Genomic DNA, 18,069 nt, shown 5'->3' on the forward strand with positions numbered 1-18,069 from the left:
CTGTGATTCAGACAGGAGGTGACACAGTCATGTTTTATTGAGGCAAGGTCATTACTTGCTAGGATGGGACAAAGTCTCCTTGCCAGTTACGGATGGTAAAAAGCATCATTCATGTGCTGTGCTGCACGAGGGCTTTGCTGATGCAGAACACTCCCTTGAATGAAAACCCCCACTGTCTTGTGCTTGCCATTCTGCTGCTGAAAGAATGTGGCATAAAACCAACCCTCATTCTGCTCATGCGGCCGGCAGTGCAGGGTGCATGGATGAAGACCTCAGGAAGAAGACCCACAGCATCCTGCCAAGGCAGGCCCAGCCAGTTGTGTCAGTCAGCCCACAGGGATGGGCCATGCCAAAGCCAAGCCAGGGCCATGGGTCTGATGTAGGGGCCAGGCCTGTGGTGCCATTATGGAGTGATGTTTCCATCCGGGTCTGAAATCAGAGCGATTTCAGTGAGATCTGGCCACATAATATCTTAGATGGTCATTTCCTTCAATCTGCTGCTGAGGTGTGACGCCTATTTTCCTTGAACGGCCTGCATACCAGCAGTGCTCCTGGGGTTCCTGAGATTTGCTACGTTCCTTCATGTTCCTATCTAAAAAGAATAAAGGTACACCTCACCACGAAAGTATAAGAATTTTGTTCCTAACTCAAATTTTAAAACTTCTTCAAACAGATCCAAATGCCTGAGAGCCAGCATTCTCTCAAGAGAAAATACAGGTGGTAGCTGTTGCATCCCTGGAATATAAAAACTATTTCCTCCACTTCCAAAAGCTGAGGGGTTTTTTTTTGTTTTGTTTTGTTTTTTCCTTTTAACATTACAAGATAATGATCAGAACTTATATCTTAGAATAGTCATTTAAAGATGCCGTTTTCTGCCCACCCAGCACTTCCTCGTGGTTTACTTCAGCCCCGGATGAAAGCAGATCCCAGGAAACAGGTCCTTAAACATTTTCAAAGTCCAGCTTTGTTACATAAGAATGCCTGTAGTGTCATCACATTTGCCTTAAGCCTGGGTGCTGCTGTCAGTCGGAGGCATTTCCCTCCGATAACACGGAGATCTTGTTTTCCAATCCTTTGTACATCTGATCCAAACACCGGATGACTGTGCAAGCTGCAGATCCAGTCTGATTGCCTCATCCTTGTGATCGAAAGCATGTGACGGCTGCCGGAGCAAAGTGATGTTTCAAAGGCTCATCCCTTAAGCCTATAATCACCCATTCCTCTTGATGATGCGGGGACCTCTTTAAATGCACTTAAATACATTTCTGCTCATTTCGCGATTTGCCCCATCCTTGTAACACGCTTTAAGAGCGTGAAAAATACTCAGTCACCGCTTTTGTTCACATTTCTTTCCCGCAGTCGTGTTCGCAAACAGCCACGCGGGCTTCATCCCGAGCGGCCGCAGGAACAGCCGCTTCCCTGCACGCCCCCTCTAACGGGGCTCAGAGCGGCGAATGGCGCCACCGCCCCGCCCACGTGAGCGGAGACCCCCCCCCAGGGGCGGTGTCGCACCCACCCGCCCCTCCCCTCTCCTGCCGGGGGCAGAGCCAAGCGGGGCTCACGTGACCTGCCCGCCCCCCGCCTCTCCGCCATGTTGTTTCTCCCTTCCCTCGGCGCCCGGCGGCGGCGCAGCTGGCGGCTTCTATTCGCGGGCAGGTTAGCGGCCGTCTGGAGGGCGCGGAGGGACTCCGTGTATCTGAGGGGGAGGCGCGACGGGGCTGGTGTTCGTGTGCGGGGGCTCGCTGTGCGGAGGGATCCGCGATCCTGCCACGGCAGTCTTGGGGTGCAGGGGGTCTCGCCGTTACCTTTCTACCCGTCCGCCTACGGCCGAGCGCTGGTGAGCCCCGGGCGGGGGGGGCGGCGGGTTGTGCCCGGCGGCGCTGGGTGAAGGCCCGGCTCGGTGCGGGCCGGGTGGCGTGAGCGGGATCCCGTGACTGCGGGCGCCTCGTCTGGGAAATGGCCCAGCGGGGCTGAGCGTCCCGCACCGACGCGGCCGCTGTTATCGTTGGTCTCCCGTTTATCGGCGTGGGGCGGTTGCCTGTGATGGGCTTCTAGGGGGATTTTCTTGTGTGCCTGCTTTGTTTTGGTAGCAGCTTATGAAGTAGTTGGCTGTAATGGCAGACTGGGGGAGGAATTGTTCAGCGTGGATGCTAAATCCGTTTCTGTCACTTTTTATCTCTAAAGAAACCTAGTATAGCTACCCTAAAGGTCATCTAGGGGTGTTAAAGCTCAGTGGTCTTTAAGATCCCTTCCAGCCTGAGCCATTCTTTTGGTTCTATGGGACTAAAAGTTTACTTCTTTTAAGTTATTGTTCTCCTTAGTGCTCCCCAGCACAAGCAGTCTGGGTTGGTATGGTGCAGCCTGCTTACCTTCTTGGGGATGGGCTTTGCTCGCACGTTTGAAGAGCATGAATTCACAGTGTAGCCTGGGCTGACAGGGGCAGCTATTGCTAAGGATCTCTGAAGGAACAGGGAGACTTATGTACTGGAGAGAGTAGCACGGATAAGCAGCAGTAATTAGCTGCTTGGTAAGTTACAGAGAGGGAGCAGTAACAGAATTGGGTTGCAAGGAGAGTCAATGTGATCTTGTGAATTCCTGGAGATACTGGACCAACTTACTCTTGAGGTTGCTTTATAGTTGGCTTGAACTCAGTAATACTATTATGACATGGTACTTAAATTAGGAGATGCTTACTTGTGAGCTTCTGAGAATTTTTTTTTTTTTTTTTTCCTTTTTCTGAATTTAATCAGAGTTGTCAAGTTTGGTCCTTCTGCCTGGAAGTGAGGAATGAGGTGGAAGGTGAAGGCTGTATCTATATGGGGCATTTCTCCTGACAAGTTTTTCTGATCCACTTTGCAGTTAGATGTAAGTTACAGTAACTAAAGCAATTCCTGCAGTAGGCCTGGGATGCTTGCATGATCCAAGGGTTATGCATGCTGAAGGATTCCTGTTCTCGGCTGCTGCCTCTTCCATTGTCTTGTGTCATTCCAGGCAACTGCTGAACTGCACAGGAGTTACAAGTAACCTTACAAAGAAGCCAAAGAAACACGGAAGACAACTTTTGGGGCATGCAAATGAGTAGCAACAGCTCAATGTCAATCCATTTTACATTGTGTTTATATTACTGAGTATTAGGAGTAATCTTCAGTGTTATTCTGATGTTAGATAAACTGCGTCCACGCTGCTGATGACTAAAGACAGTTTTTGGATAGCTTGTCATCAAGTTATCTATCTGACAGAAAACTTAGCTGCCATCACATTGCAGTAGTGCAGTCGTAGATGAAGGAAGGGTGATTGGGATCTCAGCAGTTCAGGCCATGTGACTGGAGGGCTGCCTGCTTTGCAGAAAATTGGGCTGCTGTCAAGTGCCCCACTGTAAAGGGTATTTCTGAGCCACAGATTTTACATGGGTGTTTTTTGGAGGGGAAGATCAGTTTAAAGACTGTTGTGGTCAAAACTGCAGTGCATTAAGAAGTGCACAGCTTGGAAGATCTTGCCTTAATCTCCGTTCCTCTCTGAATTTGAAAGCAAAATATTTCAAGGTGAGGCAGTCTTGTTGCCCTTTACCCACTGGAGAACTGTTCTTACGCTGCTTTATGACCTGGAGTGTGAATGAAGCAGTGTCCTGCTTGTACCTGGACAAGGATTCTTTACCTAAATGAGGGAAAAAGGAGTAAATTTGTTTCTTGCTTTCTTTTCACCTTTCTGGAAACTTTCAGATCTGCAGTAGGTGATAAAACTGCTGTAGGGTTGGAGGGTTAAGACAAAGAGCAAGTGTTAACCCAGTTTTCAACACTTTATTCTTGACCCTGCCCCTGACATTGCAGCTTTGCAAGTTTTTGTGATTGATTTGTTTTTATGTTCCAGATGTTTTGCAGAGAAACAATTTTCAGTATTTAATGATCCATTGTAACTAAAGCAGGAGAGGGGTTTTCTTTCTATGTTAGTGTGATAAATATTGCCAAACACTTTAAGAAAAGAACGATGGATGGGGGAGTAAGTGCCTATTGTTATTGCAAGGCAGGTATTTTTGTCTGACAACGTATTGAAGTGTTCTCTTTTTAAAACAGCAAGGATTACTGGTTTAAAATAAAAGAAGATGGCTTAGCAAAGGTGATTCTGAATGGTCTTCAGAGCTGAAATGGTTGTGTATGTGTAAAGCTGAGGTTAAGAGATTATGAAATACTGTCAGTGTGACTGTTACATCAGTTAGGAAGGTGCTAATTTTGCCTGTCAGTAACTGAGACAGCATTTTGCCTTAGATGTTTATCAAAGATGACTTTTCTTCTCTCAGACTTGGCTGAAAGTCTATGAAGCTTTAAATAAGCATGATCAGGTGGAAGAAACTTGAGTGCTGTTGGCCAAAATTTTACTTCAGCGTTTAAATTCTTTCAGTTTTTGACACTATTTGGTATATACAAATCCTTCCCAATCAGTTAACCTAGTATAGTCTTTTTATTATAAAAATAAGCTTCAGTGTTGCTGTTAAGATTTTCTAGATCCAAACCAATGACTTTTCTTTGAGTGTAGCCTCCACACCAAAGTGCTCAAAGAGGTAATTACACTCAAAAATAAAAGGCAGTGAAGAAGTTGTTACCATGGAATTAAGTAAATCAAGATAAAACACCATTGCTTTCTCTAATGCACATAAGCTCTGAAGGGCTGGAAATTGAGGACTTTCTGTAATGCAAACAGCTTTCATTTTATGAAATAGCTGGTAATGTTATATCTTGCCAGCAAGTGTTTGGACTGCCAGTGAAAATCTTTCAAATTCAGATTAACAGGGGGATTCTAGGAGGGGAATAACTAAATTACTTCTAAAAGAAGTGACATTTAGTAGAAATGGTTCCCTGCTTTAACAATAATGAAGTCAGTGGTCTAAGAGCTTATGACCTTATGAATTGGAGGAGGAAATTCAGAAATGGTTACCAGAACGTGTTACAGTAGGGCTGCCTTTAATTTGCTTGTTTCGGACTTCTTGTTTGGCACCAAGTATTGAAATAACATGGAAAAATAGGGGGCAGATCTGCTCATAAACTGCTCTGTGTACCAGGCTGAGACTGCTTGTACATTACAATAATTGTGTAGCACAGTAAGTTGAAGTTACTGGAACAAATACCTATTTGTAATTCTGTGGTGTCTTGCAGTTCCTGATGTTGGTTAAAATAATCAGATGCACATTGGAAACTTAAGTTTTTTGTTTTGTTTTCAGATGCTGAACGATGATTTAAACTGAACGGCTAAGGTAAGAAATCTTTGGGAACATCATATCAGATACTGACTCTTCCAAAAGCATTGCCAAAGATGTATAAGTTCAAAGTACATTAATAGGAGAAATAACATTAATTCTCCACACCTCTGGAGGATTGTGTTTTTTTTTTTTTGTTGGAGTGTTAGGGGCTTGTTTTTTTTTTTTCTTTCCAAGTAACAACAAAACAACAGGACAATTTAAAGCTATTTAGGAAATCTTACTTCATTTAAGATGTTCGAGTGAAAGAAATGCAGCAGCGTGCTGTGCAGAAAACTACCATCCAGCTTCTGCAGATGCTGTAAATTGTGTAGTCAGTCAGTAGGGTTACATAGTAGTCCCTTACAGCCAGTGAAGTCTTTGAAACAAAATTGCTTTTTAATGCCTTTAACTATGTTTCTTTGGAGGTTCAAGCGCTCTTGTAATCCCAAATGACTGAGAAGGTATCTTTTTGTTGCTGTTGTTCAGACTGGAAAGTTTTCAGAAACATAAACTGTTAGTGTGTTGTTTCTGGAAAATAAATTGAAGGCAACATCATGTGGAGGTGCTTGCCTGTTGGTTCTGGGGAAGCTATTTCTGCAGCCTCGGTGTAGAATTAGCCGTATATTAATTGTGAAGTGTCCCCTTCAGTGAAGTGGAAAAATGGGGAAACATTCAGTACCCTCTGTTCTCATGAATGCATTATTTATTAAGAACTTGTTACTGTATAATAGAGTAGTTCAAATAACTTATTTGTTAGGTAATAGTAGGAACCGGGGAGATTAGGGAACACCTGTGGCATTTTAATGCTTTCAGTGTGAGCCTGGAACTTAGCTGCTGGTAGTCGTGTGACTCCAAGAAGGCTTGTTTGTAACATGGTGCATGTTCATACCTCGAGCTCTGTGGAAGGTAACTGGACCATTCTTTTGTAATTGTTAAGCAGTTTTAATATTGTTGTGATACAAACCTATAAAATGCAAAGGATTCTTAAATATTGTTTTCCACTGTGCAGTGTAAGAATAAATTCACTTCCTCTGAACAGATTTTTAATAGAAGCAAGAACTTCCAAATCTGAGGAGGAGTAACTTGCATTGAGGCTTCAGCTGCTCTCAAAACTCTGAAGTATTTCTTATGCTCCACTGTAGATTGTTATACATTCAGAGATGGAGAGCTGAAGATGAAAAAATTCCTGGCATTTCTTGTTTCTAATGCAGGCCTTGATTCTAAGGCAGCACACAGTCATATGACTTTATACCAGCTTGTATCAGGTATTAATTCCATAATTGTGTTTTGTGGGTGATGTATATGCCAGCAATGCTAATTACAACTAGCAAGACCACATTCCTTCCTTCAGAGGAGGAGGCAGACCAGGCTACTTGTGACCTCCTTGCATTTTAAATAGATGCTATTTTCACAAAAGCCTGTTTTGGCTGAGTTTCTTTAAGTTCCTAAGAGTATCAGGTTGGTACAGAAATGGCAGTTCTCCTCATACCAAAACCTATGTTTGGGTTCCTTGAACTGAAACTTTACCTGCAAGCAATTAAAATAATTTTTAATAGCATTAGGTGACATTAATGTAATGGAGGGTGAACCGTGGGCTGGCACAAAATACAGGTGATGTAATTGCCTCAAATAAATGAATAAAGCCCTTGAACACTAAAATATCACAGTAAAAGATAAAAGCTTAATTGGTGTCACTAATTCATGATCTCTATGCTGGGCAGCCACTTTTCCCTAGCACTGCCAAGGTGTCTGACAGTTTTATCGTGGAAAGTCTGCATAAACTAACTGAACTGGCATTGTAGACTTGTCCTGAGTAGCTGGCATCTGGAGTACCATTCGAATTAGTAGCAATGAGTTTGCTTTTGTAAACAGTTGTAATAGAAGTATTCCATTTGCTGCAGCTGCTTTATAAGGGGGGAAATAATGAATGTTAGTGTATGAATGCTGTGATGAACGCTAGTCATGGGACTTCACAAGTGCTGTAATTTGGCCTTAATTCATTCTGTAGACCACAGCATTCACTGCGAATCAGTTGCGAATTTATTATTGATTGCAAAAGTCATGCTGCAGTCTGTGGAATAGATGACAGTTGTATTCTTAAGTGGATGTTGTTGTTATGAGTACCTACACTTTGTCTATATTGCATAGCCATCCTGTCTTTGCATGAAGCTTGATGTTGGTGAACTTTTAACACTTTCTAGATACATACAAAACTTTCTGCTCGCTACCTTCCCTTCTTAACAGTTTTCTTAACCTTTTACAGGTGTGGGAAACAAGGAAGATCTATTCTCTTAACAATGGCAGCAAAATCATCACTCCTCAAAGTAATACTGCTAGGAGATGGTGGAGTTGGGAAGAGTTCCCTTATGAACAGATATGTCACCAACAAGTTTGATGCACAGCTTTTTCATACGATTGGTGTGGAATTCTTAAACAAAGATTTGGAAGTGGATGGACACTTTGTCACCCTGCAGATCTGGGACACAGCAGGTCAGGAACGTTTTAGGAGCCTGCGGACTCCTTTCTACAGAGGTTCTGACTGTTGCTTGCTTACCTTCAGCGTGGATGACTCTCAAAGCTTCCAAAACTTAAGCAACTGGAAGAAAGAGTTCATTTATTACGCAGATGTCAAGGAGCCCGAAAGCTTTCCATTTGTGATATTGGGTAACAAAGTTGATATAAGTGAGAGGCAGGTGTCTACGGAAGAAGCCCAAGACTGGTGCAGGAATAACGGCAATCATCCCTATTTTGAAACCAGTGCAAAAGATGCCACTAATGTTGCAGCAGCCTTTGAAGAAGCTGTTAGAAGAGTTCTAGCCTCTGAAGATAGATCGGATCATTTTATTCAAACGGATACAGTAAACCTCCATCGGAAACCGAAACCTAGTTCATCTTGTTGTTGACTTGACTTTTTTCTTTTTTGCCAAATTACTTTCAACTAGCTTACTCTGTAAGAGGATGGGAAAGATGTAGATAAAATAACAGATGGGTTCTGCTCTAATACTGAAGTTGTGATACTCTGCTGCTTTCCTGGAGGAGCAAAACAGATTTCCATCCACGAGTGACCCATTATTGAATTAGTGACACTTCCTATCAGGAAGGTGTCAAGTAAAAATCTTAATATAAGAATGTAATTTGCCAACTGTAAATGAGAAATACTTTGAATATAATTAAAACTTGAAGTTCTGGAAGCACTACTACGTGGAAACTGTTCTGGAATTCAGATACAAAGAAACTTTTATATGTATATATATTTTTATGAAATTAGCATTCCATTTTGTTTCACTAGAACTCAGTTTCTTAACAATGCTAGATATTAAACTTTAGTCTCGCTGCATTTCTTTGGATGTGTGTGGAACTTCATCTCTAATGCATTTACTACAAGTTAACATAAATTACCTTCAAGTTTTCTGTAATTGCTATAATTTGTGTAGGTTTTTAAGTAGGAAATAAATTTCCTACCTATTTAATGTTCATCTTCCTTTTGTTTACTTACTATTCTAATGCCATATGAATTTTTCCAGCAGTTCAATGCAAAATGTGATTTATTTTTTTAATGTCTTCCCCTTATGTCCCATTCTGGCATGTTTCTGATCAATAGGGTAAAAAAAAAAATCTGGATAAACAAAGTATTTTTCATAACTGAAAATGGATACACGTACTTTATTTGGTCAGCTTTAGTAACTCTTGGTAACCTACCATAATGTGGATCTCCTCAAGAAAGCTTTTAGTATACAGCCTTAAAGTTCTGACCTTATTGTTCTTGTTCACCTGAGCTATGAATGTGTTTGTGATCTCTGTACTGTGAAATTAAGGATTTGCAATACATAGGGAACTCAGGAAGCTCTTGACTTAGCAGGTAGTGACAGCTTTCCAGTCTAGTACAAGTAGGTACCTATAACTAATGTTTGAGCCAAATTTGATGCTTGTTTAATATGCCATCGTAGGGTAGAGACTTAAACTTTGGGATTACTGAACTCATTAACTGACGGTGAGCAGAAACAAGTTCCATGTTCAATGGATCATCTTTCTACAGTGTTGCAGATGAAGCCACAGGATGTGCATTTGAAGCTCTCCACTGCTGTCCCATGGTAGAATACTTGTATGAGAAGTTCTTGAAAGCTGTCTCTCAAGAGTGCTCAATATCCTTTTAATAGCAAACTTGATAATGCACTATTGCTTCAATGTGTAACCTGACTACAAGCATGCCTGTTAGCGTACACATTGTAGAGCTCAGAAGGAAATCAGAGGCCTATAGGACAGGCCGTGTTTCTCACTAAATTATGCAGACTCTGCTTTCTGTACTGCAACCTTTTTGTTGTAATAGAGAAGCTTTTCTAGATAGTACAGTAACAGCAGGAGTCTTAACGTGTTTGCTTTGTACCAGATGTTATTTAGAAGTAAAGCTTGCAAAACAAACTTCTTGTTGCTCTTATATGCTTTCCTCAACGTTTTCTATGCTCATTTGAACCTGTTTATAACCATGTTTACTCCACAGATCTGCTGCTCCTGCTGCAAGGTGATATTTTGACAAATTTTGCATTCAAAGTCCTGTACATACAGTGACAGAGTTGTGTTTTAAGTTTCAGTCACTGAACTGCTAAATACAGGCTGACCTGCTGCTTCTGTGATATTCAGATTTATAGTGAGTGAAGGAAAGATGTGAGGAAAGAAGGTAAGCTAGATTGAACCTTAATTTCCTTGAACCTTAACTTTTGCAGAAGTGAGACTAAAATAAAATAGATGAAATTACCTCTTGAGTATTATAATTAAAACTTTAATAATAAAATCTATAAAAGGAAATAAGGATGAAAACCAGGTGTAGTAGTTTTTCTTGTGCTTAATAGCCAATTTCTATTTTCTCTTGTTTCTCCTACCATTTCTATGTAATGCCATGATTACCCAGCCTCCTTATGAGAAGCAGGTTTAAACACCATTTAATACAGCAAGCGTAGTGCGCCGTGAGAACTGCTCTACCACAACTGTGCACTAATTACAAAAGTGGTATAGGAAGTTTATTTGCTGTAGTGAATAAGACTGCAGCCTATGTAGAAGTTGGCTTTGGTGTGAGAGAGACTGCCAAGTACTTGGAAGAAGTGGCAGCTGTAGGACAAGCAGATATGGATTGTACCAAAATAAACATCTTCATCATACTCAGCAACACATGCACATTTTTGTGAAGGCTTAACATTTCCTTTTCATTATGAAGGTGGGCAGTTGTGGTACATGTTTCAATTCACTGACTCATTTCAGATTAAGTATTAGGGGATCCTGTTAGTAACGTTTTGGCCACTGTGTAAGTAAGAATGCTTTGCTTCAAGGGTGTTTGTTCATTTCATGTATGTGTCTAAAAAAATTTACGTGAGATTACATGACACTGTCAAAATGTTGTATGATGCAGGTGTTATTAAACAGTACTGCCAAGACAAGTATTCCCACCTTCACTTAATGTCCTGCCAGTAGTCTTGCCCCACTTATCTGCTCTTCTCTTAAAGTCATTTAAAGTACAGTCAACACACATCCATGCTGCATCAGTCCTCCTTTTATTTAAGGTAAATATCACATTCTATATTGCACAGTGTTGCTTCTCACAGGGAATATTTTACAGTGATGCTTCAGCATTACATATAAGTTACAAAGAAATAATAACTGGTTGTACATAAAGTGCCTACATCTGTGGTCCCTTTAGCATACAAACTACACAAGATGTATTTATTTATTTAGAATAGTGTGCCTCTTCCTTTGGAAATTGCTTATCAGACACCTTCTGCAGAAAAGAAACATTTCACAAAAGATTGTGACTAACTAATTGTGAAACCACAAAAGATTGTGAAACCAGCCAAAATAGTAGGTATATATATGCTGAATGACCCCTTTAAAAATCAGTAGTTAAAAATGAAGTTTTGCAAAAAAAGAAAAGAAAAAAAAAGTACATAACCCCATTTTAGAATGAGATAGTAGCCAAAGAGGCCCAGCAACGTCCTTCTGAAATCTTACTGGAGGTTCAAAGATCCCAGTAGAAATAAATACCCTTTCAAAAGGAGTATTTTAGCACTTGCAGAGATAATAGACAGATGGGGATTTAAACACCTAAGTTTAGTTGTTGGATTTGTTTTTTTTTTTTTTCCATGTGTGAATTAGATTTGAAGTCAGTGCAGACAGCTGTTGTGATCTGCTCTGTGCATTTCATTCATGCAACACTGCAGCTCTAAGCACCTGTTGTGCTAAACATGAGACATTTACAACCTTAAGCTTAAAAAACAAACCTTGGAAGTTTTTTTTTTTTTTAAAGTACAACTTGCCAAAATGCTGAAGACAAAGCTTTTTTTTTTTTTTTTTTTTTTTTTAATTTAGGGCTTCATAATACATCTATTATGTTGAAGTTTAATATATGCCTTATTTAATACTATGAAGAGTCCAGTTAGCCTGCAGAGTACATTCTCTAGGAAAAGACTAAGTAGAAGAGTTCACAACAGATTTATCCACTCAGGCCAATAAAATAAAAAATACCCTTTTGCTCATATTAAATCAACTCACAAGAGATTCAGAAGCCTTCAGTGTTTAGATCAGATGTCCTCTCACCCTCTGTAAGAGAGTTACATTTCGCACATGCGCTGACATACCTCACTTTGTACCTATTCAGCCCAGACACTGTTACACTTAGTTTTTGTAAGACAAACTCCTTAAGGTACATTTTTTAACCAGAGAACTTGGCTGTTTTATCTGTATCAACAAGAAGAAAAGCTACTTCAGCATCCAATTTGTCAATCTTCAGGAAGATGGATATCCAGCATGCTGAGAACTACCCAGAACTACAGTTCAAATCAGGGAAGCATGGAAAAGGACTCACTCAGGAAAGTTATTTATTCAGCTCAAAAGGTGCTTCTTCCCAAGAAACTGCACTTTCCTTTCGAAGGCACTGGATCGAATTGGTGAATTGAGTTCATAAAACGGGTTCATTGCAAACTGTGGAAAGAAAAAAATCTCATCAATAAGCACAATGCCCAGAAATACGAAATGTTATTTTAAGTGACAACTATAAGCTTTCAGCCTATTTAGTGCCATTGAAAAGCATGGGAAGTCTTCCTAGGAAGTCACTGACTTTGAAGGCTGTTGCATTCTCCCACACACGGGTGCACAGCCATCTCTTAGTAAGAGCTAAGAACAAATCTATCGTGACACTGATGGAAGCCTATTGTAGAAATTAACATCCTTTGAGTCCCCGTAGGCATCTCAGATGGTCTCAGCTCTTGCAACTGCCCCATCTAGTGGCGATCCAGCCGGGCTGTGACAACACACACTGCTACTTGTTCTGAAGAGAGAAGCACTTTGAGCAGACTGCTGTGTAACAGTCCTTTGCTTTCATCATCACCATTAATAACACTGCCCAAAATGACTGGACTGAAATGAAAACGAAATCCTGAAGGAGCACAATCTATAGCAAACTAGAAAAATCTATTACACTGTATAGAAAATGCAGCCTCCATGTCACATGTTACCAACTCTGGCTGATGTGGTGTACAGTCAAAAAATACACAGCTGGAAGAGTAGCGTGGCTAGGATGGTACTTCACAGGTGTTATAGTTGGAAAGATGATCGTGGTGGAAAAGAGACAATCAAAGAAGAAATGCTCACTCATATCAAAGGATCTAGGCTCACAGGGGAAAACTCCAAAAACGAGGGATCTCCAGAAAGAGATCCTTCCCCAGTGGCAGTCAGCCCTTAAATGGGCTCTAGGAGGGGTGGAGCCTGGCTCCAGTCTGGTTCCAGTCACACAGGTGAATTGCTTTCACCACAGCTGACCCAGTCCTTGCCTCAGGTGATCCATCAGTGGTTCAGGCCATCATTCCACAGTTCCCACACATGTGGACAGTAGGGAAACTCTTCCCCTCACAAAGGTACCACTAACAAAACATATATTAATATAGCACATTGAGAGGTACTGCTGTGAAACTTAAAAATGGGAGCTTACCTTTATATACAAGTCATATACATCATTAAAGAAGTTCTTTATTCCATCTTCTTGCCTTATGTCATGAAGCATTATAAATCTCATATGTAAAACAATTAAGGAAAATTTAACTTTCCCAATGAAAGCATATCCCAAAATAAGCACTTGCACCTAATTCTCTATATACCTAAAATTTTTAGCTGTACACTAGAAATAAACAAGCACGTTTAAGGAATTAACTGAAGCAATGATATTTAGAAAGCATTATTTGAAGTTCCCATATGTGAAAGCAGAATCACCTTTCTTTGGAAGATCATTATTTTTAAAGCTAGAAAATTTGTAACATCAGGGATATTCTCAGAATCTTTTCCATACATCCCTGAAATTAAAATGTTACTTGCTATGCATAACAAATGTTTCACAATGCGTTCTCTTTGCGACCATCTGCACAGACCATCAAGCCACGACACTGCATTTTCAGTATGTGCACAACTGACATCAAGTACTTTTATCTCTTCTCTTCTTCTAACATTACCAAAGGAATGTAAGCAGACAATCATACAGGCCTGCTCAGAGCCCTTCAAATAAACGTGCTTTCATTCCTTTTTCCTCTACTCCTCATGAACTTCACATTTCATTCAGGTCCTCCAAGAAGAAAAATCCATCTCCAGCTATTTCCAATTTTAAATAACTGCTGTGCCCCCTAACTCACTTCATCCTTCATCTCCACTTCAGGCTGGGAATTCTGACAATAATAATGGTGAACGGCCAGAGAAATCCATTCCAAAGTCATTCCAACTGGTTTATCACTTTCTGACAAAAGCCTCAGTAAATACTCAGAAAGAGAAGAGGAAAGGATATGTCCAGCCGTGACAAAAGCAGAAACAAACCATTCATTAAACTTGTCCACAGTCTTCAGATACATGTTGTTAGAAAGCCACATGTTCTCATCTACTAGGTCAAGAGCAGCGTGGGCAATGAACTGGTTGAGATGGCGATGATCATCCTAACACATTTCCAGAAGACAGAGGATAAGTAATTCAGTGAAGGGAGTTAAGTATAAGCAATCATTTGCTCAACCTGGTAAAGAACTAGTACACAAGTTACATAAGTTCTATATACTCTTCTTTGCTGCCACGTGTGCCATGCTGTAAAGAAATGAGATCAGTACAGATTGTTATGACACTTGGATTCAAGGGAAAGAAAAGAGCATAAGAAAATGGTCATCATAAAGATAGTCTTGAGAGCAGCAAAACCAATAGAGCTTGCACTTTTAGCTCATGGATGAATTCACCTGTGGATTCTTAGCTTTACCAGTGCAAAATCTCCCCCTACAAACTTATTCCGCAATGGAGGTCCTGGTGAAAGTCTTTTTCTCTGCTCTCCAGTCACCTATTCTTGAGAAATTTCCCCCAAATTACCATGTTTTGGACCATAACCTCTCTGTCAAATTTGCCTGAAATTAAGCAGTCAGCTACTACAGCCTCACCAGTTCCACACCGAGCAAGAAACTGAGTAGTGAAGCTTAAGGAGCTAAAGCTTGCACAGGGCTGCACATCCAACCATTTGCTTCAGGAGCCTGTGCACACTCTTACATAGTGTGTCTCAGGAACAGGAGCAAAGGTTCCCAAAACACATCAATATACCAGTATCTACTTGTTCCTCAGTGCACATCAAGTTTAAATCCTTTCTTGGGGGAAAATTTAGGAAAATTCAGTCCCACAAGCTGAGGCAGACAAAACTCTTATCCAAGTGTGGTATTTCTGTCAGCAGCAAGTAGGAAAATATTTTTCCACTATCTGACACATCCTCACACAAAATCTTGTCTGAGTGTCTTATTCCTTATCTTATGCAGTACACCAATATAAAGCATAGGTGACAGCATAAACCTCTGGGCCTATCCAAAAAAACAGAAATTCACTTGTTTTTAGTCTGAAGCCTGCTTTGTCCTTAATGTAGTATCACAAAAAAGAGACTTGTCCTTTTCCCACTGGAAACATTACATGTTGAGCAGTCTTATATTTCTCACATGCTCAAACACAGTTGCTGCTACAACACACTTAATGTGAGTGTGACAAATGAAGATGACTTAAAACTATTTCCTGTGGTGAAAAGCATTTGTGAAGAACTGAATAGAGCTTTTCAAATTTGCCCCTTTACCTTACTGGATACCTTACAATAGAGACACTAAGTAGCATTATATAATGAACAGGTGTTATATAAGCAGTAAGAGCAATGAATGAAGGATGAGATGGGCTGCTTCAAAAGTAATGCCTCCTGTTTTATTCTGTTGGCCCACAACAGCAGACGTGGAAGATGATGGCATGGCAGTAGGGCTGAATCTCCCCAACAATATCCCATTACACTTTGTTGCTGTGCAACAGATGGCAGCAGAGGAGCAGTCTGACACAATGGCACCTGACATGGAAGTGTGTGTGAAGGAAAGGAGTGTTAGTGAACTCCTCCATGCTGGAAAAAGCGTGCACCCACTGACCTTCACTGATGCTTGCTGAACATTTCTGTTGACCAAACAGTGGATGTGAACTCAGAGAGGGGTAGGTAGTGAGTTTTAGCAGTGCGGACAGCAGGGCACCTCCCTTGGTGCTGTTACATGCACGGCACGCAGGCTCTTGCTTATTGCTGGCAAAAATGCACAACTAATGGTGATGACTGTGCTGAAAAAGTCTGTTCTGTAGCTGAGAACTTGCACTATCAGAGTTATTATGCTCTTTGTACTGGTTGTAGTTTCCACAGAAATAGGAGGCATACCTTAGGAGTGGCCTATGTATATATTCGTTCACAGAGCAGCATTAATTACTTAAGGAAATCATATTTTATGAAGAACAAATACAATCCAGGAAATAAATATTAGAAGACCTAAGTACCCCAGAATTCCACTCCCTGTCACAAAAAGAAAGCATTCAATACGAGGCAATAATACTTTCTACAACATGTTGGCTGTGTTTCTAACAGTGTGAGAGCACACAGAAGGGGTTATCACAGGACACACCAGGGGTTATCACACCTTGGACTCCGCTTTTCCAGGAGGCAGGAACTCCATCTCAAACACGGGGTTGTCATGATGGCCAACTATCACGAAGTAGAAGCTTCCCGACATTCTTCAAGACAGCGTGCCTGAGAAGAAAAGACAGTGAGAAATAGGCGGTGGGAGGGATAACGCTGGCTGGGAGGGAGTGGGGGGGGAAAGATGGATGCAGACGCCACATAATAGAGAACGGCGGGGTGAGCCACCCGCCGGGAGCGCAGAGCGTGGTGTGGCACCAAAGCCTCGCAGGACCCCTCCCGAAGAGGCGGCGGGCAGCGCAGGGCGGACAGTTGGAGCCCTTTCTCCCGCCTCTCGTACCGCGCCCGGCCCCTCACCCCGCGCCGCGGTTCCTCAACGTCAGGCAGCGGCCGCCCGGAAGCGCTGCGCGCTGCCCGCCCCATCCGGTGACGCCGCGCTCGGGCCGGCCGGGAGCCGCCGCATTGTGCCGCGGGGCGGGATGGCTGAGGGGAAGAGGGAGGCTCTGTCGCAGGATGAGCTCCGGAAGAGGCTCTATCAGACCTTTAAGAACCGAGGCGTGCTGGACACGCTCAAGGTGTGTGTGGTTTGGCGGCGGGCGCTGCCCGTGATTCGCCGTAACGGAGAAAGCGGTGACGTTCTGCGCTGAGTAAATCCCAGAATGATAGAATGTCCCGAATTGGACGGCACCCGTAAGGATCATCTCCGGCCTTTCCCCTTCTCCCCGGACACGGTGGTTTTGCTACGGCCTAATTGAGACCAGCGCTTTTCTTGGTGCTAGGAGCAGGTGTTTGGTAAACACAAGCGGTGCTCTCTGTGGGTTAGTCTCAGGGTGTTGGTCAGGGTTAACTACTGGAAGAAAGCACTAATGAATTATTCTCCTGTTGATTTTCTTTCCAGTTCTGCTTATAGTGGGTCAGGCTGCTTCCACATCATCTCCTCCTTCAGGAGAATGTCATAGAATGTGGTGGAGTCCAATAGCGATGCTTTATTCTGCTTGTAGGCTGGATTTGTTATTTGTGGTTCTTCTGGCTCTTACTCATGTGCTGAAGGTGTCCTTCAGGCTACGTAGCTCCTGCTCCTCTTTAGGAGCCTTTAGACAGTAGTTGTGCCTTTCCTCCAGCGTTCAGCCTTACAATGCCGAGCAAGTCAGGGTGTAGCAGATTCATTGCCGGTCATCCCAGCAGTCACCTGCATGAGCGTGAAGTCTTTTCCCTGTTCTTAAAGCAAGCTTCTCACAATTGCATTGAACTTTCCAAATAAAGCTTAGAGCACTGTTAATTCTTGCCTGTTTCTTTGGAAGGCTGCATGCATCTTGTTTTGAGGCATGTTACAACTGTAGTAAGTAGGTTGGCAGCCCTGCCTGCAGCAGGAGGGTTGAAGCTTGATGATCCCTGAGGTCTCTTCCAACCCAAGATATTCCATGATTGTAGCACTGGTCGTTGTTGGAAGGATGTCTGCTTTTCCCAAGCATCCCATATGTATAGCAGAATATATATAACGCCTTAAATGTTGATATCTTGTCTTTCACAAGGCCTCATTTTTGCTGTGCTCAAGCAACTGATTGTATTGCTTATGATGTACTGATCTACTTTTATTTCCAGCTTTATGTCACCAGGATTTTTTTTTTAGCTCCCATTTTTATGTCAAATTCAGTAGAGTTAAAAAATAATCAAGATCTGTATTTCAAGAATGCAGCTGATAAAGCCAAGAATCTCGTATTCAGGACAGCTTATTTTCTCCCTCAGTGATTTCCATAGCAAGCTTTCAATGCTCAGACCATCTTCCACATCTTGTTTGATTTAATTCGTAGTGATGTGCTATCTAAGTCTATTTTCCTGCTTTAATTTTCCTTGCCTACAAGAT

General features: G+C 41.9%; 3 protein-coding genes across 10 annotated transcripts in view; 2 read left to right on the forward strand and 1 right to left on the reverse strand.

The window, feature by feature from the left end:
• Positions 1 to 1,540: 1,540 nt before the first annotated feature.
• RAB9A (RAB9A, member RAS oncogene family) lies at positions 1,541 to 9,889 on the forward strand. 4 transcript variants are annotated; one of them, XM_052703127.1, is made up of 3 exons: positions 1,541 to 1,656; positions 5,213 to 5,245; positions 7,494 to 9,889. In XM_052703127.1, the coding sequence occupies exon 3, from the start codon at positions 7,528 to 7,530 to the stop codon at positions 8,131 to 8,133; it is 606 nt and encodes a 201-aa protein (XP_052559087.1). In that variant the 5' UTR covers positions 1,541 to 1,656; positions 5,213 to 5,245; positions 7,494 to 7,527; the 3' UTR covers positions 8,134 to 9,889. The 4 variants fall into 4 exon arrangements, with proteins under 4 accessions (XP_052559087.1, XP_052559088.1, XP_052559090.1 ...); XM_052703128.1 differs by lacking the exon at positions 1,541 to 1,656 and adding an exon at positions 1,719 to 1,837; XM_052703130.1 differs by lacking the exon at positions 1,541 to 1,656 and adding an exon at positions 1,947 to 2,865.
• Positions 9,890 to 10,754: 865 nt separating this feature from the next.
• TRAPPC2 (trafficking protein particle complex subunit 2) lies at positions 10,755 to 16,684 on the reverse strand. Of its 3 annotated transcripts, none has more exons than XM_052703133.1 (5): positions 16,563 to 16,684; positions 16,207 to 16,316; positions 14,039 to 14,187; positions 13,203 to 13,284; positions 10,755 to 12,196 (listed from the first exon to the last, which is right to left on the reverse strand). In XM_052703133.1, exons 2-5 carry the CDS (start codon positions 16,297 to 16,299, stop codon positions 12,098 to 12,100), a joined length of 423 nt encoding a protein of 140 aa, XP_052559093.1. In that variant the 5' UTR covers positions 16,300 to 16,316; positions 16,563 to 16,684; the 3' UTR covers positions 10,755 to 12,097. The 3 variants fall into 3 exon arrangements, with proteins under 3 accessions (XP_052559093.1, XP_052559094.1, XP_052559092.1); XM_052703134.1 differs by having other exon boundaries at positions 16,546 to 16,659; XM_052703132.1 differs by having other exon boundaries at positions 16,464 to 16,583.
• The window catches only part of OFD1 (OFD1 centriole and centriolar satellite protein), a 29,498-nt gene continuing 28,013 nt past the window's right edge, over positions 16,585 to 18,069 (forward strand). For 2 of the 3 annotated variants that reach the window (XM_052703113.1, XM_052703114.1), the window contains exon 1: positions 16,686 to 16,895. Coding sequence is in view for 2 of the 3 variants with exons in the window: in XM_052703114.1 (XP_052559074.1) it covers positions 16,865 to 16,895 (31 nt within the window). In the remaining variant the exon portion in view is untranslated. Of the gene's footprint in view, positions 16,896 to 18,069 lie in introns of all 3 variants that reach the window. The other variant, XM_052703112.1, reaches the window with a different exon arrangement.

This window comes from Tympanuchus pallidicinctus, unplaced genomic scaffold, assembly GCF_026119805.1.
Source record: "Tympanuchus pallidicinctus isolate F22 unplaced genomic scaffold, pur_lepc_1.0 scaffold49, whole genome shotgun sequence".
In the NCBI taxonomy this organism is placed as follows: domain Eukaryota; kingdom Metazoa; phylum Chordata; class Aves; order Galliformes; family Phasianidae; genus Tympanuchus; species Tympanuchus pallidicinctus.

What these genes read in the sequence shown, in the direction of transcription:
- RAB9A (XM_052703127.1), top strand. Translation starts at nt 7,528, where the DNA reads ATGGCAGCAAAATCATCACTCCTCAAAGTAATACTGCTAGGAGATGGT.
- TRAPPC2 (XM_052703133.1), bottom strand. Translation starts at nt 16,299, where the DNA reads ATGTCGGGAAGCTTCTACTTCGTGATAGTTGGCCATCATGACAACCCC. An exon ending in CTGGAAAAGCGGAGTCCAAG is followed by an intron (nt 14,188 to 16,206) that starts GTGTGATAACCC and finishes GAAATGTGTTAG; the next exon opens with GATGATCATCGCCATCTCAA. An exon ending in TATATGACTTGTATATAAAG is followed by an intron (nt 12,197 to 13,202) that starts GTAAGCTCCCAT and finishes TTCTTTCCACAG; the next exon opens with TTTGCAATGAACCCGTTTTA.